At 37.1% G+C, this 23,935-nt stretch overlaps 1 protein-coding gene and 1 pseudogene across 8 annotated transcripts; one reads left to right on the top strand and one right to left on the bottom strand.

Moving 5' to 3' along the window:
- The first annotated feature begins 653 nt into the window (after positions 1–653).
- LOC104595031 (putative ribose-5-phosphate isomerase 2) lies at positions 654–2,929 on the top strand. Of its 3 annotated transcripts, none has more exons than XM_088901691.1 (3): positions 654–1,215; positions 1,333–1,858; positions 1,950–2,929. In XM_088901691.1, exons 2-3 carry the CDS (start codon positions 1,522–1,524, stop codon positions 2,495–2,497), a joined length of 885 nt encoding a protein of 294 aa, XP_088757817.1. In that variant the 5' UTR covers positions 654–1,215; positions 1,333–1,521; the 3' UTR covers positions 2,498–2,929. The 3 variants fall into 3 exon arrangements, 2 of the variants coding, with proteins under 2 accessions (XP_088757817.1, XP_088757818.1); XM_088901692.1 differs by lacking the exon at positions 654–1,215 and having other exon boundaries at positions 1,240–1,474; positions 1,609–1,858; XR_016084297.1 differs by lacking the exon at positions 654–1,215 and having other exon boundaries at positions 1,222–1,474; positions 1,917–2,929.
- Positions 2,930–5,483: 2,554 nt separating this feature from the next.
- LOC104592751 (protein SLOW WALKER 1 pseudogene) lies at positions 5,484–17,944 on the bottom strand (annotated as a pseudogene). 5 transcript variants are annotated; one of them, XR_016084295.1, is made up of 3 exons: positions 16,194–17,944; positions 7,097–7,252; positions 5,484–5,879 (listed from the first exon to the last, which is right to left on the bottom strand). The product of XR_016084295.1 is annotated as a protein SLOW WALKER 1 pseudogene, transcript variant X4 (transcript). The 5 variants fall into 5 exon arrangements; XR_734448.3 differs by having other exon boundaries at positions 5,484–5,862; XR_734449.3 differs by lacking the exon at positions 5,484–5,879 and adding an exon at positions 6,264–6,638.
- Between the last annotated feature and the right edge of the window lie 5,991 nt (positions 17,945–23,935).

The raw sequence follows: 23,935 nt of genomic DNA, 5'->3' as shown, positions 1-23,935 counted from the left end.
TGCAGGAAGCAATTCCACCTAAATAGCTTAGGGTGATGTTCCCACCTAAATAGCAGTTTCACTCTTAATACAGAACATGCATGAGGGGGTGACAAAGCAACAATGTTTCCTCTTCATTTGAAGCCATCATGTGTTAAATGATATGAAGAGAGGCCTCCCAACAAAAGAACTTACCTTTCAAGGGGAAGGACCAACCCACGGAGATTTCCAAGGAAACTGTGTGGGTGGGGGGGAGGTTGGTATAAGAATCAAGGACTTTAAGCAAAAGAAGGAAACTGAGAAAATACCTAAGGAGTTTGACATCCAAACCCTCTCATTTGAACTAGAGAAAGGAAAGAAGACGCTTTTCAGATAAGAAATGAGGTTCACTGAATCAATCGTCCATTTCTCTCTTAAAACCTAAGTTCCAAGAGATGGTCAACAGAAATCATGTGGGAGAGATGGTTTGATTTTATGATAAAAAATATTATAAAGCCACAGAAAAAAAAAAAATATATATATATATATAACGGCTGCCGCTATAATAGCAGTTTAGAAGGGGGCTAAAGCCCGGTTGCTACAAGAAATAATATTTTATAGTGACAGTCATTTAAAACTGCCGCTATAGATTATAACGGCTGCCGCTAATATATAATGCACGAATTTGAGCTATTTTTCCAATGTCTTCCTGCCAACTTTCTCTCTGATGCACTCTCTCTCTCTCTCTCTCACAGTCAACCTCTCCAACCGGACGACATCCGATGACACCAGCCAGCGTGAATAAGTAATATTTATCTCTCCCTCTCTATCTCTCTTTCTCACTTTTCTACTGTCCACGACCAGTGGAGTTTGTTTCAAATTTCCAACGAACAGCATCAACCGTTGCCAAAGAAGTGGACAAATAGTGGTAGGCACTTTGTTTCCCCCCGAGCCGGGAAGAATGGGAAATCCTCGGAAGGATTCAAATTCAAGTGAAGAGCTTCATAAACAGCAAGATCCGAAGACCTGCACACCGTTCAATCCATCTATCTGCATTTCCAACCCTTTACCCATCAAATCAAGAGATAAGCATTCCAGAACTCTGTATCCTTACTTCCATGCATCTGGAGTTTCTTCTCTTCAGAGAATCTCGCATCCTTTTATTTTTTCCTTTTTTTGTTTTCTTGGTTGGAGCCTACGTTGAAGGTTTCTTGGATTGCTTGGCTCTTGAAAATTGGCACCTAGATTTTTTTTAGGGTAAATTATACAGACCCCTGTACTTTGTTTAAATTCTACCGTTGTAATATTTTTTAATTATACTAGCCTTATAATAACTACTTTCATCTTCTCCGACTTCACATACACAAACAAAAGCACGGTAGCTGGTGCAGCGGCGGCGGACTTCCGAAGTACGGGGATAGTTCATCGTGATAGTTGATAGAGCGCGGCCTTTCGCGTGATTCTCATCAACGAAGTTGGTACTTGTCGCTGAGCCCATCGGTGGTCGGTTTGGGAGGTAGTGTTTTTCTTCTCTGTTTTCATTTCATATTGTCATCTTTTTTCATGAGATCTAGGGTTTCAAGCTTCAATCTCTTCCTTCCATTTATCTGTGCTTATTTCTCTATCTCCTTCGCCCCATGGAAAGATCAGATCACGATCAGAGGGCTTGTAGTAAGCATGTTCCTAGGGACTCTGTTCTGTATCATCATGCATAAACTCAACCTAACAGTTGGTATAATACCTTCCCTCAATGTCGTTGCTGGGTTGCTGGATTTCTTCTTTGTCAAGTCCTGGACCGGTTTTCTCTCCAAATTAGGGTTCTCCATTGCTCCCTTTACTCGACAAGAGAATACTGTTATTCAAAGTTGCATCGTTGCTTGCTATGGCTTGGCGTTTAGCGGTAACATATTTCTCTTTTTTCTCCTTTTGGCTTTTCGGTTTCTCCTTTATTACTTAAGATGTTGGAGTCTCGAGGCTCTTGGGTTCGACAGCTTGGTTTGCCGTGAACCGGATAGGCGAGCTTCTGCAACAGGGGAAGCTCAAGAACATTGTGGGGATACCCACTTCGAAGCAAACGCATGAACAGGCGCTTTCGTTGGGAATACCTCTCTTCGACCTGGATAAGCATCCGGTGCTTGATCTTGCGATTGACGATGCCGACGAGGCGGATCCCTATCTCAATCTCGTTAAGGGCAAAGGTGGGTATTTGCTCGGAGAGAAGATGGTCGAAGGCGCATGCTGGAAGTTCGTTGTTATCGTCGATGAATCGAAGCTAGTTGATCATTTGGGAGGTAGCGGTCTTGCCATGCCGGTTGAGATTGTTCCCTTTTGCTGGAAATTCACAGCTTACCGATTGCAGAGGTTATTTGAGTACGCCGGTTGTGTCGCCAAGCTCAGGACATGTGGGGAAAACGTCGAGCCCTTCGTCACGGAAAATGCGAACTATATCGTGGATTTGTATTTTAAGAAAGATATTGGGGATTTGAAGGTTGCTAGCGATTCAATTCTCTCTGAGCAAGATGCCTTCACAAAAGATTGAAGCGGATCACCAAGATACCGTTCACGATGTGGCCATGGATTATTATGGCAAGCGCTTAGCTACGGCTTCTTCCGATAGCACAATCAAGAACAGCAGCGCGGTATCTCTCTCTACAGAAGATTGAAACGGGCCATGGATTATTAGTTTACTCTCTCTCTCTCTTCATCTCCAAGGAACAAAAAAACAGATGAAATCGGAAAAAAAAGGGGGAAGGAGAAGAAGAGAGAGAGGGAGGATTTTGAAAGTTCGTCGCCGCTGCTGTACGTGTATCGTAAGCCGTAACGTCGGAGAAGATGAACAGTGTTTTCTAAGTAGTTATTACAAAGTAGTATGGCATGTATCATAATACAGGGGTCTTTATCACATACCCCATAGTACAAGTGGACTTTGTAATTCATCTTTTTTTTTTAAGGATTGGCTTCTTTCCGTCATTTACTCGACTGCCTCAGTGACTGAAATTCAAGATTGGATTTGAGTTCAGTCGGTTATTTCTTCTTCTTTAGGTGGACATCCAGATCAGCATTCAGGAAAATAACTGTTTCTTGTACCTGTTATTGTTTTTTTTGGTCAGTTTCTAAGTAACAACAAAGCTGCAGCTGTGCCCTACAGGCATGGTTTTCAAAACCGAACCGAATGGTCGAACCAAAAAAAAACGAAAATCGGTCAGATGACTGATTCTATTTTCCCCAAAAAACCGATTTTCCCTCCAACAAACCGCTGAACCGGGTGATTAACCGTTCAAACGGTTTTGACCATTTTTATTTTTTTGAATTTTTTTATTTTTATCAGAACGGGCCGAGCATTTGATTCGAACGATCGGACCATCTGACACAATAACTGAACCCTGACCGGTTCAGTCACCGGGTTGGTTTTACAAACCATGGCTACAGGAAACCCCCATAGATATTTCTTTTTGTTGAAAATATGTTTGATATTAATTCGTTTATTACTCATGCCCGTAGTTCACTTCTTGGGTTTTGAATGATCAATTGTCTCGCCTTTAAACCATTCACAGTTGTTTGGTGCCATGTTTCTTCGTCACAAAGGAAAGCCTAGGGAATAGACATGTGAAAAGGCCTAATTAGTTTCCAGACTTAACTGCCAAGCACCAAAGGACCCCACAAATCCGAAACCAAAAGAGAACTATTTGCAGTTTAAGAATGTTACCTCTTATCATTCAAGTGAATGTTTTGTAGCTTGTTTATATATTTTTTTCTGTAGGTCTGGATGCTTTTTCTTGCATTTAGACTTTGACACTGGATTTTGAAGAGAAGTTTTTCTTGCATGAGCCTTTTGTTATCCTTTTGCAGTGTACATTCTCTAATGTACATTTCTGCTTTCTTATTAATATTCCAGTTACCTCTCTCAAAAAAATAAAAAATAAAAAGATGGGTCTTTAATGACAAATCCTCACAGCTAGATGAAGTCTGTCAGAACACCAATTAATAAAATGATGCCATACATTTTCTAATAAAAAAAAAAAAAAACCTGACATACAAAAGGAGAATGAGGGATCTTGATGCACTAACTAGATTGGAAAGCTCAAAATTGAGAGAGAAGGAAAATCTGTTTTTTTTCTTCATTTTAAGGGGAGAAAAAAAGAGGTCTGAGCATTTGAGTATGAGAGAGTCAGAGAGGGAATAATGCTTTACAGTGGCATAAAATGTATTATTAAATGAATTTTATTATTAACCAAAATTGTTAATGACTAAGAAAAACAATTTGAAGAAAGAAACAATGCAAAAGATGTTGTACTAGAAATGCGACTTCTTATATTATGATAAGTTGCAATCACATGAAGATAAGTGGACCATAATATATGTTAGAAATGAACATTTTCTCTCTGGTAATTAAGACTGAAAATCTGTTAAATATATTCTCTAGATTGTGCCCCATGTTTCCAGGTTTCTAAAATATGATAACTTCTTTGATAATTAAAATGTGGGAACTACAATTCCTAATAATTAAGGGGATTGAGAGTGGGCAATTACAGATACAATTTAGATTTTCTATGGGGGCTCTAACAGAAATTTATTGATCTTTTTGAAAACCTAAGAACCCCTCCCCAACAATTAGTACAGACATACATATATGTATGTATATTTCCCTTTTAGTAAATTTGTTTTCCTATGACAATTTCTTCTTAATAATCAGTGTACAAAGTACAACAGTATTTATTAGTGGTTAAATCATCTTAAGATCAATACATATAAAAAAAAAATGTTCTTAAGATCAATGTTTGTTGCATCAAGCATGTTCCTTAACAATACCACTTTCATATCTATCATGACTTCGGGAAGAATTACTTTGAACAACTGCTGTAGTCATGGTTCCTTGCATGGGTAAAATATCCAAATTTAAGCTCAAATTTGGTAAATTTAGTTCACATATTTAGCATGGAATGCAGACATTCTTGTCTTTCTTTAATGTTGTTTAATGAAATGCTTGATGCATCAGGGTACATTTCCTCAAATCCTTGAAAAGACTAATAAGGATTTCTTTAGGAAGATCATAAATATATATTGAGGCAATCTTCAGATATTTGTTACGAGAAAATAAAGAAGATTGATTGCATTACTTGACCCCAAAAACCAGAGGGTTCCATGTTTCTAATGGTGAAGACATAGAGATACCTGGGCTGTGTTCTTTTAAAATACATTGTAAACTTTCTTATTTATACTCTGCAACGCAGGTGAAACTGAATCATCACTTCTAGAAGACATAAATGATGATAGACTTCTGCTACAAGCTGGCCAAAGAGGAATGTGTGATTGTGATGCCAGGTGTATGGAAAATCTACCAACTTTTCATACACAGATTAGTTATCTGCTTACCACTATTCATTACCATACTTATCATGTATGCATTATTCATGTACTTAAGATGGTTGATCCCAATTTTCTCCCAATGTATAGCTCTGTTTTAATGGGTTAATGGCAATTAAATATGGCTTCATATTCATCCCCTTTCAGCCTTTTGTCTTTCTGTTCACAACCACATGTTCTCTATAAAGGCATTGTCCAATCATTGTGCAATGTCGTACATCTGAGAGCATGCTAATAATAGCCATATAGAAACTTAAGTAAACACAGTTATATTAATGGGAAAACAGGAAGCATAAAACCAATAGATATAAACTGATGCCAGCTGGTGAAGTCAATGGATATTGGTACCCACTGACTTGGGATTGAATCCAGCCTTCACCCTCACTCCCATGTTTGTGTAGCCAAAAACAGATGGACATCAGCCAAAAGATGTGAGTCCATCCCTCAAGATGTACAAGCCATTCAGCTATATAATCTTTGCATCCGGAATAAGAGTTACCAAACAATTCCACCCCTTGCTCATCAGCTGAATTATCCACCCTAGAAGAAATACATCTCTGATAATGAACGGCATTATTGATAAAAAATAAAAAAGATAATGGGCATAAGGGACAAGGACATTTGACTGCCGCTAAAAGTCATTTTTCTTGTGGTGTGAAGACAAATTAAATAAGCAATGAGATAAGTTATTAATGGTATGCCAACCAGCATCCCTTTTCCTCCTTCTCTCATGTCTAAGAAATGGTTCCTTCTCCATGACATACGTAACTAGACCATGTTCCATACAAATATTGACTCGACATAACTAAACTAACAATTTAGTTTTTCACTTCAAGGATAATCACAAACACGGTTGCTCATAGAAATTTATGGATATTAAGATCCCAAAAAAAGAAAGAAATGACAAAAAATGGTTCATGTAGAAACTTTAAAAAACATAGAAAATAACTAATATACCAAAATTTCTTGAAGAAAGATTTTTCTGCCCTACAAATTTGTTAGCAGGGTTGAATGAACTCCCCAACAATGATACAATCCAAGGAGTTAGTTGTACTATGCCTATGTAATGGCAACCTTACAAGTAAAAAACTTTCCTGAAGAAAATACCATTTATCTAGAAAATCTCTCTAGAAAAAAAATAATTTCATTTCAGAAACACAAGGACTTCCGTAAGAGGAATGCTAGAAAGCAACAGCAAAGGTACAAAATACTTTCACCATTCACTATAGACAAGGTAGGACCCATAAAAAAGTAGGTCAACTTGGTTCTAATCAGTGGAGCAAGCCGCACAGTTAATTTTGCACCTTCTGCATTGCCTGCATGCATTTATACTTTTCCAAGTCAATCTAGCTTGTATTGAGTGATCTAAACATGACATGTCATTGTACAGTTAATGACTCCACACCCCCAAGGTTTAAGGGTAAAGAAAATTCAAACCATCCCAATGGCATGGGTTCATGGTATTAATAGATTAGATGATCCATAAAGCTACACTGATGAAGGAATGGAAAGCACAAAGCAGATTCAAATAAAGTTACTGTATCACCTGATGGTTTTGCATGTGTGTCAAAAGGAAACTACTCCAATGGCTCAAGGTTCAGATGGTGTATAAGTAGGTGCAATTGATGATAAAAATGAGAACTTAGTTTGTTCCTTCTTAAATAAATCAAATGTTCTTCTCTTCCAACTTATTCTGAACTTAACTGAACAGACAAGTTTGGTGTTTCCAGTTGCAATTGTTGGTGAAATCTCATGTGTCAGGAAGTGTTAGTACCTGTACTTGAAAGAATTATGAATGCGCAAATGACTGAAAGTGAAAAGACAGAAACCCAAGTGTTCTCCATGTACATCTCCATTACATCGATGAAAGAGAACCGAGCACAGCTTTCAGCCCAGTTACGAATTCAGTCTGCCTCTGCTGCATATAAGGCTGTCCCATGGAAAATATGCTCAAGTCAGGAGAAAAAGAGGAAAAGAGGAAAAAGGAAAATTACTGAAAATGGATGGTCTATCCAATGTTTATCATACATTTTGAGTCTAACATTGTTAGTTTTGAATTTTGACAATGGATGATGAATTTTGTAATAAAGAATCTATCAAATTGAAATTAAGATGTATTTGTGATTCAAATGTTTTGAATGGAGAATGGGTTTTTAAATTTTATTTGTAATTGATGTCTTTTTTATTTTTGTAATTCACATGTCAGACTTATAGCGGTAGTCGGTTCATTATTTAGCGGCAGTTTTGACTGCCGCTAAAAGTCATTTTTCTTGTAGTGACTCCTATTCCCCACTTGTGGATCATATTGGATAAATTGAGAAAAGTAGGCAATATGGTCAATATAGTTTTCCAAGGACACCTTAGGGGTAGATTCCTGGGCAGCCCAGAGTCCCAACGATTAGGATCCATGCCATAGATACTTCTGATCACCGAATGCCACAAAGCATCACTCTCCTCGAGCACTTTACTAACAAGGCAATATTTTCCGCCTTGAATTTTCCTATACCCAACCAACCTAGCTCCTTGCATTTTGAGACACTTTTCCAGTTTGGCAAGTGATCTTTTCTCTTATCATCCAAATCCCAGAGAAAATCTTTGATTATCCTTTCAATTCTGCCAATGATCCTCATAGGAGCTTCAAAAAGGGAGTAGAAATAAGAGTGTTCACGGGTTGGTTCGACCTGGTCAAGTTGGGGAGTTGGCCACCCGAAACCGATTGACCATGTGTACCGGTTTGGATCAATTTTCGGTTTGGTTAGTTAGTTCAAAAGATTTAAACTTAAAAAAATAAATTTAAAAATTAAGTTTAAATTTTAAAAAATACGGTGGCATTATTAAAAAATAAATTTAAAAATCAAATTTATGATATAAAATATTTTAGACTAAGAAATATAGGAATTTTTCACTTTTTCGTATTAAAAATTATATTTAAAATATAAAATATTAATATATATCTATGGTCGGGTCATTCAATTTTGGTCAATTTACAAATGGTCAAAGCAAAACTGATCCAACTTGGTCGAGTTGGGAAATTGTTGAACCAAAGCACTCTCAATCAGCATCTTGTAGTCTTCCTCTAAGTCTAATTTGTAAACAACGCCTTTTTTGCCAAACCTCCTTGTATCCTCAACCACTTTGTTGGTTGTGAGTACCTTAGTGATTATTTTGTAGACACTAGTTGTGATACTGATTAGCCTAAATTCAGCAAGGGAAGTTGGGCTAGGGCATTTTGGTATCAAAGATAATAAAAGGTTGCAATCATTCCCTTCCCTAATTTACCCCTTTCAAAAAAAATTTAAGGAAAAAAACAACTCATTTCAAAAACCTTCATTATAGTTGATTTGATAATCTCCCAGACCTCCATGAAGAAAGCCAAAGTAAATCCATCTAGATTGAGTGCTTTATCACCACGCATCCCCACCATTGCTCTTTTTACCCCCCCCCCTTTAATGAAAGACTCTTCTAGCCTCCTCTCCTCCGAGTCCAAACCAAACCCTCTACCAATAGGTTGCCTTCTCACATTGAGTGCTAACAAACTTCTTTTAAATGTAATAAAAGAACTTCCCAATTCATCTTGATCAAGAATTTATCTACCTTCATTAACTAATGCTCCATTTAAGCAAAGCGCAAATACAAATATGTACAGTGCAAAACCTTGTATACGATCTAGACTTGGCAATTGGGTTGGATGGGTCGGGTTCGGGTTGGGCCAAGACCCTTCGTGTTGATTTCAGGTAGGGTTGGATTTTGGGTTGGGTTGTCAAATGCTAGACCCTAACCCTAAATGTTCAGGTTAGGGTTGACCCATGGGTCAATTCGGGTCATCCAAAAATAACATAAATTTAAAAATTAAAGAAAAACTACATGAAAAATGCCAAAATTAAAAGAATTAACCTTAAAATTCCAAATATAAAATAACAAAATTGAGAATTTAACAATTTAAAGAGTAAAGACTAAATAGAAAAAATTAAAGAGTGGAAATTTCTAACAATGCATAAATAATCCCAATTAGACATGACAATCAGGTCAACGGGTTGACCCATAACCCAACCCAGTTTTTTCCGGGTCAGGTCATTCTCACATTCGGGTAGCTAAACATGAGACCCTAACCCTATTCTTTCGGGTTGGGTTGGGTCGGGTTCATGGGTTGGGTCAACTTTTTGCCAGGTCTAATACGATCCATATTTGTATTAGCCTAAAGCTAAATATTGTTCTTTTGCCTTCCCATTTGCCAACTGACCATCACTCTCCTTAAGCCATCTACACCTAGATTTTTTTATCACAGCTATCTCTTCCTTTTGACTTATTGACTCTAACTCCAATCTTAGATTACATCTCCTTTCTCTATCTCCCTTCAAAACAATGGCTCCTTCAACAAGCTCCTTTTTGTCAATTGCCCCGATTTCTTCTAAAATTTGAACTTTGCTATCTTCAATTCTTCTGGATGTTACAACTTTTCAGTTCCCTTTTAATCTCTTCAGCTTTTGCATAAATTTAAATCCCACCCACCACTAGGGCCTTTCACACCAAGAAGTCAGTTGGTTTGAAAGTGCAGTTGGAGATCTACATATTTTTCAAATTTGAATGGGGTTGGGCCTCTCTACTAATCATCCTTTGACAACAAAATGGGGCAATGATCTGAAGTTGGCCTTGGTAGCACTTTTCATATTACACTGTCATAATTCTCTTTTCTAAACATGGTCACCTCCATTATTGAACCCTACAATGATGCAAAGTGGACTAGCTTCATTGATGACAAAAAATCCAATACCTGGCATTGTACCTTTGCGGGGGAAAAACCTAGTAACATGGAAAAATAAAAAAACAAGTTGCTCTACCAAGATCTAGTGTTGAAGTAAAGTACCATGCTATGGCACCTACTGTGGCTGAGCTTCTATGGATAAAGAATATTCTTATTGAATTGGGGTTTCCTAGGGACAGCACAATGTAATTATATTGTGACAATAAGGTTGCAATAAACTTTGCCTACAATCTTTTTCAATATGATAAAACTAAGCACATTGAAGTTGGCGACCATTTTATCCAAGAGAAGAGTTGAAAAGGATGAAATATGTCTTCCTTTTAATAGGCCAAATGAGCAACTTGTTGATGTATCGACAAAGAATGTGTCCTCCCTACACCATAATGACCTTTGTAACAAGTTGGGTATAGGGATGCAAATGCACCAGATCGGATTCAAATCAGGGTATATCTGAATCCGATCAGACATTGTTCATGGCAGATCCTTCCGATCCGATTGGATCTGATAGGCCTCAATCTGAATTTGAATCCTATCAGTAAGTTAGATCTTTGGATCTGATCCAATCCGACTTGTTTTCTTTAAAAATTAATAAATTATTAAAAGAAAAATAAAATATACCAATTAAAATAAAGAAAAAACAAAAAATACAAGTATTTTTTAATTATTTTCATCATATATATACATGTTTTTATAAAAAAAGAATAATATAAAAATACAATATAAACAATATATTTATAAATAAATAACATATATATACATGTATTACATATATAAATAAATAAATAATATATAACATATATAAGATCAGATCTTCTTGGATCGGAAAGGGGTGATCTGAATCCAAATCCGATTTATGATCGGATCCTATTATCCGATCCGAAGATCCAAATAGGGGTGATCCAAATTTGACCAAATAGAATTGGATCGGATCATGATCCAATTGGGTATACCATACATGGCATATACAACCCAAAGTGAGAGGGAGTGTTAAAAATAATCTTATTTCTTATACTACTAGGCATAGGGGTATATGTGTCTTTTTACATCTCTTTATGATAGCCCTGTAAATAGTAATAGATTGGGTGCTGCCTCTTTGACTTGGCACCCTCAAAATTCTGGCTTCTCTTTTGTACTTTTCTTTCCAAGTGGCATACAAAATCAGGTAGCAAGGCAAAAATTTTCTAGAATTCAATTCCATTTGCATGTTGCAATATATGGAGAGCAAGAAATAGAAGAATCTTCAAAGCAAAGAACATAGATACAAGGAGAATTGTGGCTGATATTGGGCATTTAACCATGGAATGGCTGCTTGTTGCTCCTGAGTTTAAAGATCCATCTCATTTTATCTTGTGTATGAACTAAGGTCAACATTGAAACTCAAAAATTTAGTACAATGTAAATATATTTTTGATATTCATAATTGTAATCAATTTAAGTCTGAAGTTGGCTGAGCGAGTTCTCTGCAGGACAGAATGTGAACGTATTATGCCAATTTTAATATTAATAAAAAAAGATAATTTGACCCAACCCTTTTATGATTTTTTCAATTCAAAGCAGAATGGTGTGGCTTTGCCACTATAGCCAGATTGTAAAGGCCAAATAACATATCAATAGTTTTCTATTCCGTTATATAATAGAATCAAAATAAATCTAGTAATCCTTTCGTTTAGTCCTAAAATCATCTCTAAAGCCCATTGTTACCCTCTTAGTCTAATCTTTGGATCATACCACTCCTAATTCAATTGGCATCAAAGTAGTCAGTCCTACTTCAGTTGTTATCAAAATATTCTGTCTTACAAACACCCAACACGACACTGTACTGACTGTGCATGTATCTTGGTATCATAGATTTCAACAGCCCCGCAATTCTTTGTGTTTCTACTCTTTGAAGCTTCATACCAGATTAACCTAAACACCTCACCCAGACAGATTCATTAGGTCAGTTAACTTGCTCATTGATGGAAAGACTAAGGTATGGATCAGAAGGGATGAGTTACATCTGGGTCTTATACAGCAAGATAGTCCTTTTGTGTTGTATGTTTCTTCCTCTGGGAAGGGAGGAAGCTTCTTTGGAGGTATGTTTCCATTCCATCTCTATGGATACCTGTCAGCATCCCTTTGTCCCTCTTGGAGGCTTTTTTTTTCTCTTTTTTTATCTAATCTTCTTGGAGGCTTTGCTTTTGTTGTTAGTAAAGTAGGCTTTGCTGTTTTCTCTCTCCGCTAATGGCTTCTATCAGCCTGCTGTCATTCCTTCTACCCATCACAAATTCCTCACTTTAGGGCCAAAGAACCTGGCCATAAAGAGATCAAAAGAAAGGCAACAATTATAAAAGAACCTCAGTGAGACAATGTAGAAATTACATGCGATGGGGCCCTAAATAGCTGAGACTCCCCACCCTTTCCCTAGAACAATGTTCACCAACAAATTAGATAATCTCTGAAAGAACAAGAAACTCACTGTGGATGCCAAAGATCTAACCACTTTTATGAAACTAGTTGTTTTTGGCCAAACTCGTCTTCCCTACTTACCCAACCATTAATCAAATAAGAATCACCCTTTTATTTATACATGAGAGAAGCCCAAGGAGCTCATCAATGACCTTTTATTTATACAAAAAGAAGAGACTCTCTATGAGGAAACATTAACCAAGCTAACAGGTTTATAAATCTTACTTTACTCTTTTTTCAGAAAAGTGCATAGGCCATCCAACACTACTTGCAATCAAAGAGAAAGTAGAAACCAAATTCAAGGAAGTGAAATGACCATCCAATATCTCTAGCTGACAAACTGTCACACGAAAGACTGGTCCACATAGTAAAGTTAACCATACATACAGGCTCTTGGTACTAATAGCCATAATGTTTTTGAAAATTTATCAGTAATAGAAACAAAAGTTATTTCTTGATCAATATAAGAAGCATTATTGATGATATTGAGAAAAATGAACTGAGAATTTATTCACTCGAAAACATGAGAAGATGTACAAAAGACACAGAAGGCGGGGGCAGAATTACATGCAAAGTTACATCACTAAACATATTTTCTCTATGAGCCCCAGATTTAGCTAGGCTGTCAGAAACAGTGTTTAGTTCCCTAGGAATCCAAATCAGCTTCACGGTTGTTGAGTACAAGATATCTCTAGCTTCAGCCAACAGGTGTGCCAGCCTCCAAGGCCCACCTTCCTTCCCCCTTGGCTATTTTATTATATTGGCAGAATCACCTTCAATGGTTAGAGAGAACAGGCTTAACATTTTAGCAAAGCAAAGCCCTTGGAGAGCAGCCAAGTTCTCTGCCTTTGTAGAGTCAGCCCTCCCTGTGGGACCACTGAAAGCCCAAAAGATATCCCCCCCCCTCTCCCTCGGATTACACCACCAATTCCTGCTTTACCTGTAGATCCTTGGGGAGTTCCATCAAAGCTTGGTGTCATCACTCCCTTCTCACTAGAACAATGTCTATGAATTATAACACTCCCTGGGGAAGAGTAGAGGACTTCTACTAGATTTCTTTGAAGATCATTTAAGGAGAGACCTTTGAATTCTCCAGAATTAACCACCCAAAGGTTACATAAAAAAGTAATGTAGGAAATCCGGTATTTAACATTTCAACCTTTGAATTCTCCACAACACTGCATGAGTCATTGTACTCCAATAAAGTTTTACTCTTCTTCCTAATCCTCTGCCTTGCCATTGTCACAGAAGATCCACAACCTACTCAGGAAATACCCACCTATGGCAAACTGAGTTGACGAAATAACACTAAATCTCCCTTGTTATAGGGCAGTGAAGGAGAAGATGCTCAGCCATCTCACCATTACTGAGGCAAAGAGAACAAACATGAGGGGAGATACATTTGGCCTTTGTACTTTCTTCTGACACAGGTCACGAGTATTTAGTTTCTTTAGGCATGCCTTCAACACAAAAAAAAAGGAAACTTTGGGGGATATGTGAACACCAAACCTTCTAGATTGGAAAAATTGAACCCTAATCATCCAACACTAGAGCCTTCAAGAAGGAATTAGTAGAGAACTGCTGATCAAAAAACAATAGTAGAGAACTTGCCAGTAGGACTAAGTTTCCAAATCCACTGGTTAAGGGTAGTAGGAGAGATGTAGACCTCACTAAGAGAGTTTAATAAGCTTACAATTTTAATAATCTCTACCTCTCTCAAGGGCCTTCTTAGGTTTAAGTTCCAATTGGTTTCCAAGGGTGAAGAAAGAAGACACAAGGACACCGTGGCTTCTTGGGTTTGGGATAGGTTTAAAATTCTAAGTGTTAGCAAGGGTATCCTCACCCCACCACAGATCAATCCAAAATTTAATTTTGTTTTCATTTCCCACCTGATACCTAACAAAGGCAATGAAGAGGTCATAGGAAAAAGAGATACAAGGGTTAGTCGATTTCACCCAGTTCAAGTGGACTTTGTCATCCACAGCATTAGCATTCCTCCCATATTTGCTGTTAATAATGGCTGTCCAAGTAGCTTCCATCTCAAGAGGGTATCTCCACAACCATTTCACAAGAAGGGCTAAATTCCTTTCCGTAATGTGCCCTATACCCAACCCACCAGCTTCATTAGGTTAGCAAACCTGATCCCAATGAACTAAATGGATTTTCTTCTCACCACCTCCATCCCATTGGAGCTTTACAAGCTTATTTTTTATTTTATTCAGGATTCGAAGACCGAAAAAATGTAGATTGGCTGGTTAGCAAGATAACTCTTGATTAGCATAAGCTTTCCTCCTTTAGAGAGATAGCTTTTCTTCCAAGTAGCTAACCCAGTGTTTTAAAAGCGCAAGGCGCAAAAAAGGCGCAAGGGCCATTTGGCGCCTGAGGCGCAAGGCAAGGCGCGCGCCTTTTTGAGGCAAGGCGCACAATTTAAAAAAAAAAAAGCTAAAAATTCAAAAAAAAATGCAAAAAAAAGAAAAAGAAAATCAAAAAATTATAAAACATAATATTAATAAAAATATAAACTTAAGTTTTAAAATAAATATTTTAAAAAACCTATTATCTAAAATTAAAATACATAAATATAATATGTAAAGCATATTCAAACGAGAATTTAAAAATGAAATCAAACGAGAATTTAAAACCCACAATCTCTTTTTTTTCTCAATTGCATCAAGTAGCTAATGTGACATATTACATTCCTAATTCTACGAGCCACCTTTGTGCCATGCCCCTCGAAGCAAGCCCAAACAAGTCCATGTTAGGGTCTTAAATTCTTAGTTTTCATATAAAAAATAATAATGTTATAGTTTTAATTGCTTTTAAGAAGATATTTTATTAGGATGAATGAAAGGACAACATTACCAAATAGGGGATTCTCGAAGCTCCGGTTAAAACTATAAAATCATTATTTTTTGTGTGAAAACTAAGAATTTAAGACCCTAACATGGACTTGTTTTGGGCTGGCCTCGAGGGGCATGGCACGGGAGTTCGAGGGCAGAGCCCCCGGCCTAGCCGCCAGACTCAAAAAAAAGGAAAATGCAGCAAATTTTCAAAAGGTGCACGCCTGGGCTAAGGTGAAGGCGCACCAGGCGTGCACCTTTTGAATGGGCTACGCCTAGGACTTGGGCAAGGCACCTACCCTAAAATGCGCATTGCCTGTGTGCCTAGGCGCGCCTTTTAAATCACTGAGCTAACCTTTTTCACACCTCACCACCGGATCCCAAAAATTTTCGCTTCTTGGGTTCCTACCAAGAGGCATCTCCATATAGGAAATGGGAAGCCTCTCCACTTTGCATCCTAAAAACTCCTTGTACCTGTCCAAGATAGAGTCATTTACATTTATACCCACTATATTGCTTTTGGAGAAATTTACTTGAAGCCCAAGCCCAGCCACCAACTCAAAGCATCTTAACATCCATTTGAGGTTGGACATGTAAAATGTTCTCCCAATCAGCCTCCAGGAATAAAATTATGTCATCTGCAAACATCAGGTGAGTAACTTGAAACTTTTCAATAGATTTAATTCCCTTCCCCTTTTGCTAGTGAACCAGCAAAGAAATTACTTGATCTTGCAAAACATCTGAACAAGATGTTCAAATACAGATACCAGTCAAAAAAGTTAAAGGAAATACAGATGGAAATAAAATAAGAACAACAGTACCTTTAAAACAAGCTACGAGAGATCACGTTTATCTCCTTCCAGCTATCGACAACAAAGGAGAAATAATACCCTGTATCTCCTGCAATGACTGCTGTGTTCTTATCTCCTCCTCTACCGAGCTCTTGAGGTTTCTAATATGGCCCTTCAAGACATCCTCAGTCATAATATCATCAGCCCTCAACTGAAGAACCTTCTTGCACAATGCCAGCAAGAAGCCCGAGTATCTTGGCATTGTTGAATACCGCTGTAGAAACCGAAGGAGCAACTCAAGCTCCTCTCTATCCAAATTTGATACACATTGTAGCAGCTTCTTCCTAGCCACCAATTCCTCCATAACCGCCACCACACTCTGCGGACTATTCCCATTTAACGCAGAAACTAGAGCTTCCTTGTGCCTAAACTTCTTCAAGAGTTTATCGTGCTCTGCCAATTTCACCTTTGCCGGTCTCTTAATCAAGTAATCCCCTTCCGAGGGCTTTTCGTTCTGTCCTCTCTGAAAGTACCGAAAATATGTAGGCTTTAAGACCCGACTCTCAGGCTCCTCCAATGAACCGAAACCCAAAAATTTATCCATTCCCGAAATATCATTATCACCAGAACTTGGGTCTTTCTTCCTCTTCCCAACAAAAAGGGCACCATTGGAGGTACCAATAACTCTGGCAGAACAATCAGGGGAGAACCCCATCGACAGAAGTGGTGCGGGGTACCTCATTGAATGGACGAGCTTCAATGCCGAGAAGTCAAAAACCTTCATATACCCATCCAATGACACACTCAAAAGCCTGAATTGTTGAGACTGCTCACCACCATTCTTTCTGACCTTACCGACACAAAGCGAAGTCACCGTCTTATTGTGACTCTCCATGGTATAAACAAGCTTCCCACCTCCAATGGCATCCCATATCTTAACAGAATTCCCACCAGCAGTCGCAATTAAGCCACCAGATGGAAGAAAAATAACGTCTTCGACCGGTTTTCCATGATTAAGCTGCAAAACCGAGCTTAGAGAAGAAACGCGGGCATCCCAAAGTCGAACTGTATGATCATACGACCCAGTCGCGAACATGTCCGAGCTAGCAGGCGAAGCAAAACCACATCGGACGTAGTCCTTATGGCCTTGAAAGTTAATTAGTTCGGTCTCTGAAGCGACATCCCAGTACTTGACGAGAGCATCGTCGCCACCTGAGAACAGGTGGAGTTTATCTAGTCGTGCGTACCGAACGAGTCGAACCGAGCGAGAGTGGCCGCGCAGCTGACGCAGGGGAATCCGTTTCTTGAGATCGAAGACTTGGACGAGTCCAGACTCGCCTCCCGCAGCCAGGAGCTTCCCGTCGGAACGATAAGTAGCAGAGTAAGCGACGTCGGTGAAATCGGAGATTTTCGCTTTGGGTTCGAAGGTTTGGGAATCGTAGATGGTTACGGAGGCAGAATAGGTAGCGGCGAAGTCGTGTGGGGGTTCCGGGGAGAAATCGATGGAGGTGATGGCGGAGATGAGGCCGGAAATTTGCTGAGTCTTGAATGATCTCCAGTATTTGGATTCCGGAGATGACGAGGAATTCTTTGGCGTAGGTCTTAACCGTGATTTTACGGGAAATGTCTTCCGGAGCTGACCGTCCGCCATTGGAGCTTGATGGCTTCTTTCGCCAACGCTGGCTGGCAGGGGTTTAGGGTTTAGAAAACAAACCCCATGACTTGTTAGTTGTTCCTATTGAAATGGGATTTGCTCCATTCAGACCACACCTCACAATGACCTCACAGGCAGATTTCCCCTGAATAGTAATAACACACACAAGTACGGGAGATATTCCCGATACGGAGTTGTGTCTGTGAGATCGGTGTATGGTGCGCTGTGTAAGGAACAGATCCCGCTTAATCGGACGGTTGAACGGTTGGACTTATTTATATTTATACTAAATTAATAAAAGAGCAAGCAGCCCATTATTAGACAGTGTGATGCACATATTTTGTTAAGGTAAAGCTAAATGATACAAATACATAATACATAATAGTATATAATTGTTTTATATTTTAATTTTTAAATAATTATTAACTATTTATATTTTATATACTATTTTTAATATTTTTGCAATATAAAAATAATAATAATTAATTTCAGCTATGATGGTTCATCAAACTGATGAAACCGACCAATTCGACCTAACTTGACTTGAGTTCAGTCAGTTTTCTATTATTTTCTAGTCAACTTCGGTTCAGCAATTTCCAAATCCAATTAAGTCGGGTTAGTTTCCAAATCTATTTGTAAACCAACCAAAATCGAAGCGATAAATATATGTATATATATATATATATATATGTATATATTTAAAATAAATAAATATATATATATTTAAAATAATATAAATTTTAATATAGAAAGTGGGAAATTCACATATTTCTTGGTCTAAAATATTTTATATTATAAATTTAAATTATTTATTTATTTTTAATAATACTATTATAATTTTTAAAATTTAAAATTGTTTTTTTACATTTAAACCTCTTGAGTTGATTGGCCAAATTAATACAACCAGGGTTGGTTGAATTTTACTAATGGTCGATTGGTTTCAAGTAGACACAAACATAGGTAAGCCTCGGCCGAGCATTTCCTCTTTATAAATAGAAAATGACCAAGCCTAAACCCAAGCCCGGCCTGACCACCAGGCCTAGATCTTGAGCCCAAACCCGAAGCTTGATTTAGACAAATATTTTGTATTATATTAATTATTATACATTATTAACAATATATTATATATTTTATAATATTCTATACATTATAATATATAATACATTTTTCACTACTAATTTTATTATTATATATTAGTTGGCCAAACAACATTCAATCTAACCGAAATGACCCATGAACACTTCTAACATATATATTGGAAAATAGCAATAGTCTAATCTTTAATAAATAGCAATAGTTAAATATCCAATAATTATTGAGAATTTACAGCGAAAATACACAATTATTGGAAAATAAATCTAACATATATATATATATATATATATATATTAAAGGAAGGTCTTCAAGCTATAGCCCCCATCATCGTAGCATTCTCATTTTTTTTTTAAATCCAAACACGTGGCATTTTTTTTCAAAAATTGTTCTTAAAGCCCACAACCCACTACCACCATTCAAATAAGTGGCATTCTCATTTTCTAAAAAGCTAGACACATGGCAACTTATGAGAAATTCTTGAGAAGTTCCTACTAAAGCTCACAACCCAAGAAATAGGAATCAAAAAATGGGTAGATTCACTCCTAAACATTCTCAATAGAAAGTTATTTATTAGCTTAACATGTGTTTATCCATAGTCTATTAAATACAAATGGTGAGACCCATTAAAAGATTACCATAAACCAACATTTGTTTTTAAATGGTTTTTTTTAAAGAAAATACTTTATTAATTACAAACTTTATTTAACTTTTAGGAAGCAACTTAATTTAGCTTTTAAAAATAAATAACTCAAAATAGATTTATTAGATAAATAGTAAATACCAAATAAAATGGATTACTCTTTACAAATCAGATCTCATATATTATCTTGAATCAAATTAAAATAACATAAATTAATAATGGTTTTCAAATAAAATAGGTCATAATAAATTGTCAATTACAAAGATGCAAGACCTATATTAGTTTTTTTAATTTAATTTTTTATAACTAAATAGTAAACTTCAAACTAAATTATACACACATTTAGTTACCCCGTACTTAGTATGGGGTCATTCTCTAGTCATCCGAGAAGTAAAGGAATACTCATTTTGCTACGAAACAGCCCTGCCCTCACGTTCCATTGGCGCCATGAACTGAGAATCCCTCTGGTTAAGAACTATGTTGGAAGGGGCTACTCTAGAGGTCTCTCCCCAATCTCTCAGGGAATAGGAAGAGTAGGTTCACCACTAGTGCCATCTCCTCCTCCTCCTAAGAAGACATGAACCTCACAAACATGCTTTTTGTCTCCAGGCTTGAAGGTCGATGATGGAGGAAACCTTCATATCCTTCTTCAACACCAACGCCACTACCGTCGATGAAATTCACAAAGAATGAGCTTGGAGCAAAGCGATACCGCATTAGACCAGAGCTCAACTATTGTCGCTACTGCTGTTAAAGATGGAGATCTAAATTGGAATCCTTAGCTAGGCACAGGCCAGTGATCCTTGATAGGGAACCAATAGAGCACCTTGTTGTCTTTTTTTATTCCAATTCCCATTTGTTTCACATTTAGTTTTGGAAACTTATGTCTGCCTAATATGCATTTCCTCTCTTATGCCCATCTTCCACCTGCAAGGAATTTTATGTCGACTTGTTTAGAGACCTGATTGGGAAGGAATTGTTAAATTGGTGCAAGTTTGAATTATAAGAAGGTTTGAAGAGTAAAAGGTTCGATGATGACTCTCATAACCCAAAATATATTTATAATACACTATTGTAGTTGAGATCAAATACACTTCTCGTTAAGAGAATTTTCGCCCCCTCCCCATCTTAAAAGTTTTTCCCTTAAAGACCTCAAACAATTTTGCTTTGCCATCGCCTACTCTCCCATATCCGTTCTTCATACCCTAACCCGAACTCTTCCCTCTACCCACTCTCCTCGTCGTGGCCATGTCTTCCCCATCTACCTATATTCACCACCATTGAACTCCCTCCAAAACCCTAATTCTCGCAGATATCTCCTTATCTGGCAACCAAATCGAACCAACTCGCCATTCCAAATCCTGCAACATCTACTCATCCATTAACAAGCAACAACCCTTCCCTTTTTTTATGTCTGTTTAGCTTGCTATAGTTGCAAAGATGGCTTACAAGTGGCAAAGCCAATAATCATTGGACGAGAGATCATGTCGAATAGAGATTTAGGGGGTGTTCTGTAGTGTGGATGAGAAATTAGTGGGTGTGGACCGGTCCACACCACACCAGTCCACAATTGTTCTAAACTGTGGACAAACTATGTGGACTGGACTAATCCACACCCACATTGGTGTTCTGTAATCCACACCACACTTTTTGATTTCATGTATCTCATATACATTTTATTAATGATCTACACAATTAATTATAAATATATAATTTTTGCATTCTATATGATAAATATATTGAAATATGCATAAATGAATTAATACCAGCCAATAAATATTATTTTTTTATAAAAACAATAGCAAAATATTTAAAATTAAAATCTATTTTAAATATTTAAAAAAATATATTTTATTGATAAAAACATTACAAATTTATACAAATTAAAAAATTAAGTAAAATAATTACTACTTTATTGGCAAAAATATTAAAGTTTGAGAGACGGTAATTTCATAAGCACAAAGTTTATGGTGGAGTTGCAACATAACTGAATAGAGAGAGAGAAAGAAACTTCAGCGAGTGGAGAGAAATTTACATCGGCAGGTGGACTAGTGGTGGAGAGCTTCAGCGGGCGGGCAGCGGAGACCTCCAACAGTAAAATGTGAAACAGACAATATAGGGTTTCAACCTTTCAAGGAGATCTAGTGTGAAGCAGGGGATCAAAAATAGACTACGAACGGGCCCTATCCACGAGTTTTTCCAATTGCTGCTAAATTGGGGTATGGACGGAACCGATCCACGACCACAACCAGCTGAACAGGTGTTCATCCCATTCACGAGATGAATACGGTGCCAAACACCGCCTTAATTTTAGATTCATGCACATCTAGGAATCTTTGCCTACAAGATGTTTGTGTTTAAGCTTGAAACGTCATCAACGTCAGCACAACTGATAGTTTGCGGGGGGTCAAACGGGTTCCTTCTGGGAGTATCGTTGAGGGAGAATGACCGATACCCCTAGTGTCAGAATTTGTAGGTTCAAAGTACATTTGGGATGGGTGCCAGCTCGGAATTCATGCCAATTCACGGGCGAGTATGGGTGCATAGGTTGTGGTTTTTAGACTTTTGAATGTTTATAAATGTGTAGTGGGAATCAGAAATCTGCATTTGGTGTATCTGTACTTCTCCGGTATCATTGATGGTTTTAGTGTGGCACTCTTGTCAAGGTATCAGATGAGATGAGGGGGATTTAAGGGTTGCTTTGTGTTTCCTAGCCGTAATGTGGGCCATTAGCAATGGCGCTGGTTAAATCTTTTGTTGGTTAAGTTGGACATCAGGACCTTCCATGGTGATTAAGACATGGGTTTTGATGAGATTAAGGATTAAGAACTGTATACGTTACTGATTTTATGTTCAGAAGTTGGACATCATGCCTTTCTTCTTAGGAAACATGACCTCTTTAAACAATTCATTTATTGGGTGGATCTCCAAGGTTTGTGTGTAAATGTTATGTATTTGCTCCTCCATCTTCTTCTTTGAGTTTATGTTATCACTGGTTTATGGTTTTGTCCACTGCTACCCCAACCTAAAGAATATTATAAAGGCTTTGAGAGATATGATATTGAATGCAATCTTAGAAAGCATAAAACAGAATTACTCAAACCAATCATAGACTTAAATACAAAGGCCATTGGGGTGAATGACAAATAAAGGAGTTCGAATCCACTTTGGGAAGAAAAGTTAGCGTGCTAGACTTAAGAAATTCTTTTGGCATATTTCCTTTACTTTAATTTATTGTTATTTTCTATCGCATAACAAAAAAACCATGCATCACATGGGGCCCCACTAGTTACTAAATTAAGGCCTTCTTCACGTTTTAGTAAATATTTATTCGGAGAAGTATTTGTTGGGAAACATTTATGCAGATAGAAAAGCATTTAGAGGTTTTTTTAATTCCCCAATTAAAGGTGTACAATGATGGATTTATCCAAAAAAAAGTGACATTATTAAATAAATAATATTGTCTCCTTACATATTAGTGATTTGACATGCATGGGTAAGTAATTTATCTAAATCTAAGGACAATATTACTTTCCCATGCTTGGGAATTGTTTTTCCATGGGACCCACTTATACCAAAAAATGAACTTAGGTTTATTTATTTTTCTATGGGATCTACCAACTTTCCCTACTTATTGGAAAATGAAAGAGGCCTAAGGGTGGGGGGAGATACATTATCATAACATCAACACATTCATAATGTTGAGTAATTAAAACAGGAAAAATGATATTAAAATACTTACACTTTAGACATTTTAAGAAAAATAGATACATAAAAAAGCTAGAGGTTATAATTTGTAAAACATCAAAATATAGATCTCCTCAAGTGTGTTTTATCTTTCAAAACGTTAGAATAAATAGAGATAGAAGGAAAGAACTCTATCGGATTCATCTCCTCGATTTCCTCCACGATCTAACAACTTGCTCCAAATTAAAGTCAAAATGTTTAAGCCTCAAACCCTAAACTTGAAAAGAAAAAATAATAGATGGTTTAAAACTTTGAAAGACCCTTTTAGTTTTCAGAGGTAATGCTTGAAATTTATCATATTGAAAAAATATGCTTTGTTGTTGAACTTTCAAAATATACTTTTAAGTCCAACTCCGTTAAACTAATGTTATGATGAGGGGTAAAATTACAAAAATGTATATGTTTTGATCATCTTTTATTCATTGTCCATCTTTCTTCCACGTTTGAAAGTGAGGCTACCCTCAAGGGATAGACCGACATGAGCTTACATTACCACCACTAATTTGTATTTGAAGTCTAAGGTTTTAAGAACAAGAATAATGAAAATAGAGTCATAATATAGGCATTTCGTAATTTTATCCCTTGCCGTAATAGAAATGGATTTTAAATGTTTATTTTTTGAAGTTTAAGTACTAA

Source organism: Nelumbo nucifera, chromosome 3, assembly GCF_055504915.1.
Source record: "Nelumbo nucifera cultivar China Antique chromosome 3, China Antique-T2T, whole genome shotgun sequence".
NCBI classification, from domain to species: Eukaryota; Viridiplantae; Streptophyta; class Magnoliopsida; order Proteales; family Nelumbonaceae; genus Nelumbo; species Nelumbo nucifera.
The sequence above is the reverse complement of the archived record's forward strand: the minus strand, read 5'-3'. Positions and strand labels throughout refer to the sequence as shown.

Bases quoted from the DNA above. Each gene is read 5' to 3' on its own strand.
- LOC104595031 (XM_088901691.1), top strand. From the start codon at position 1,522: ATGAGATCTAGGGTTTCAAGCTTCAATCTCTTCCTTCCATTTATCTGT. The intron at 1,859-1,949 runs GTAACATATTTC...TGGGTTCGACAG, and splicing joins CTATGGCTTGGCGTTTAGCG to CTTGGTTTGCCGTGAACCGG.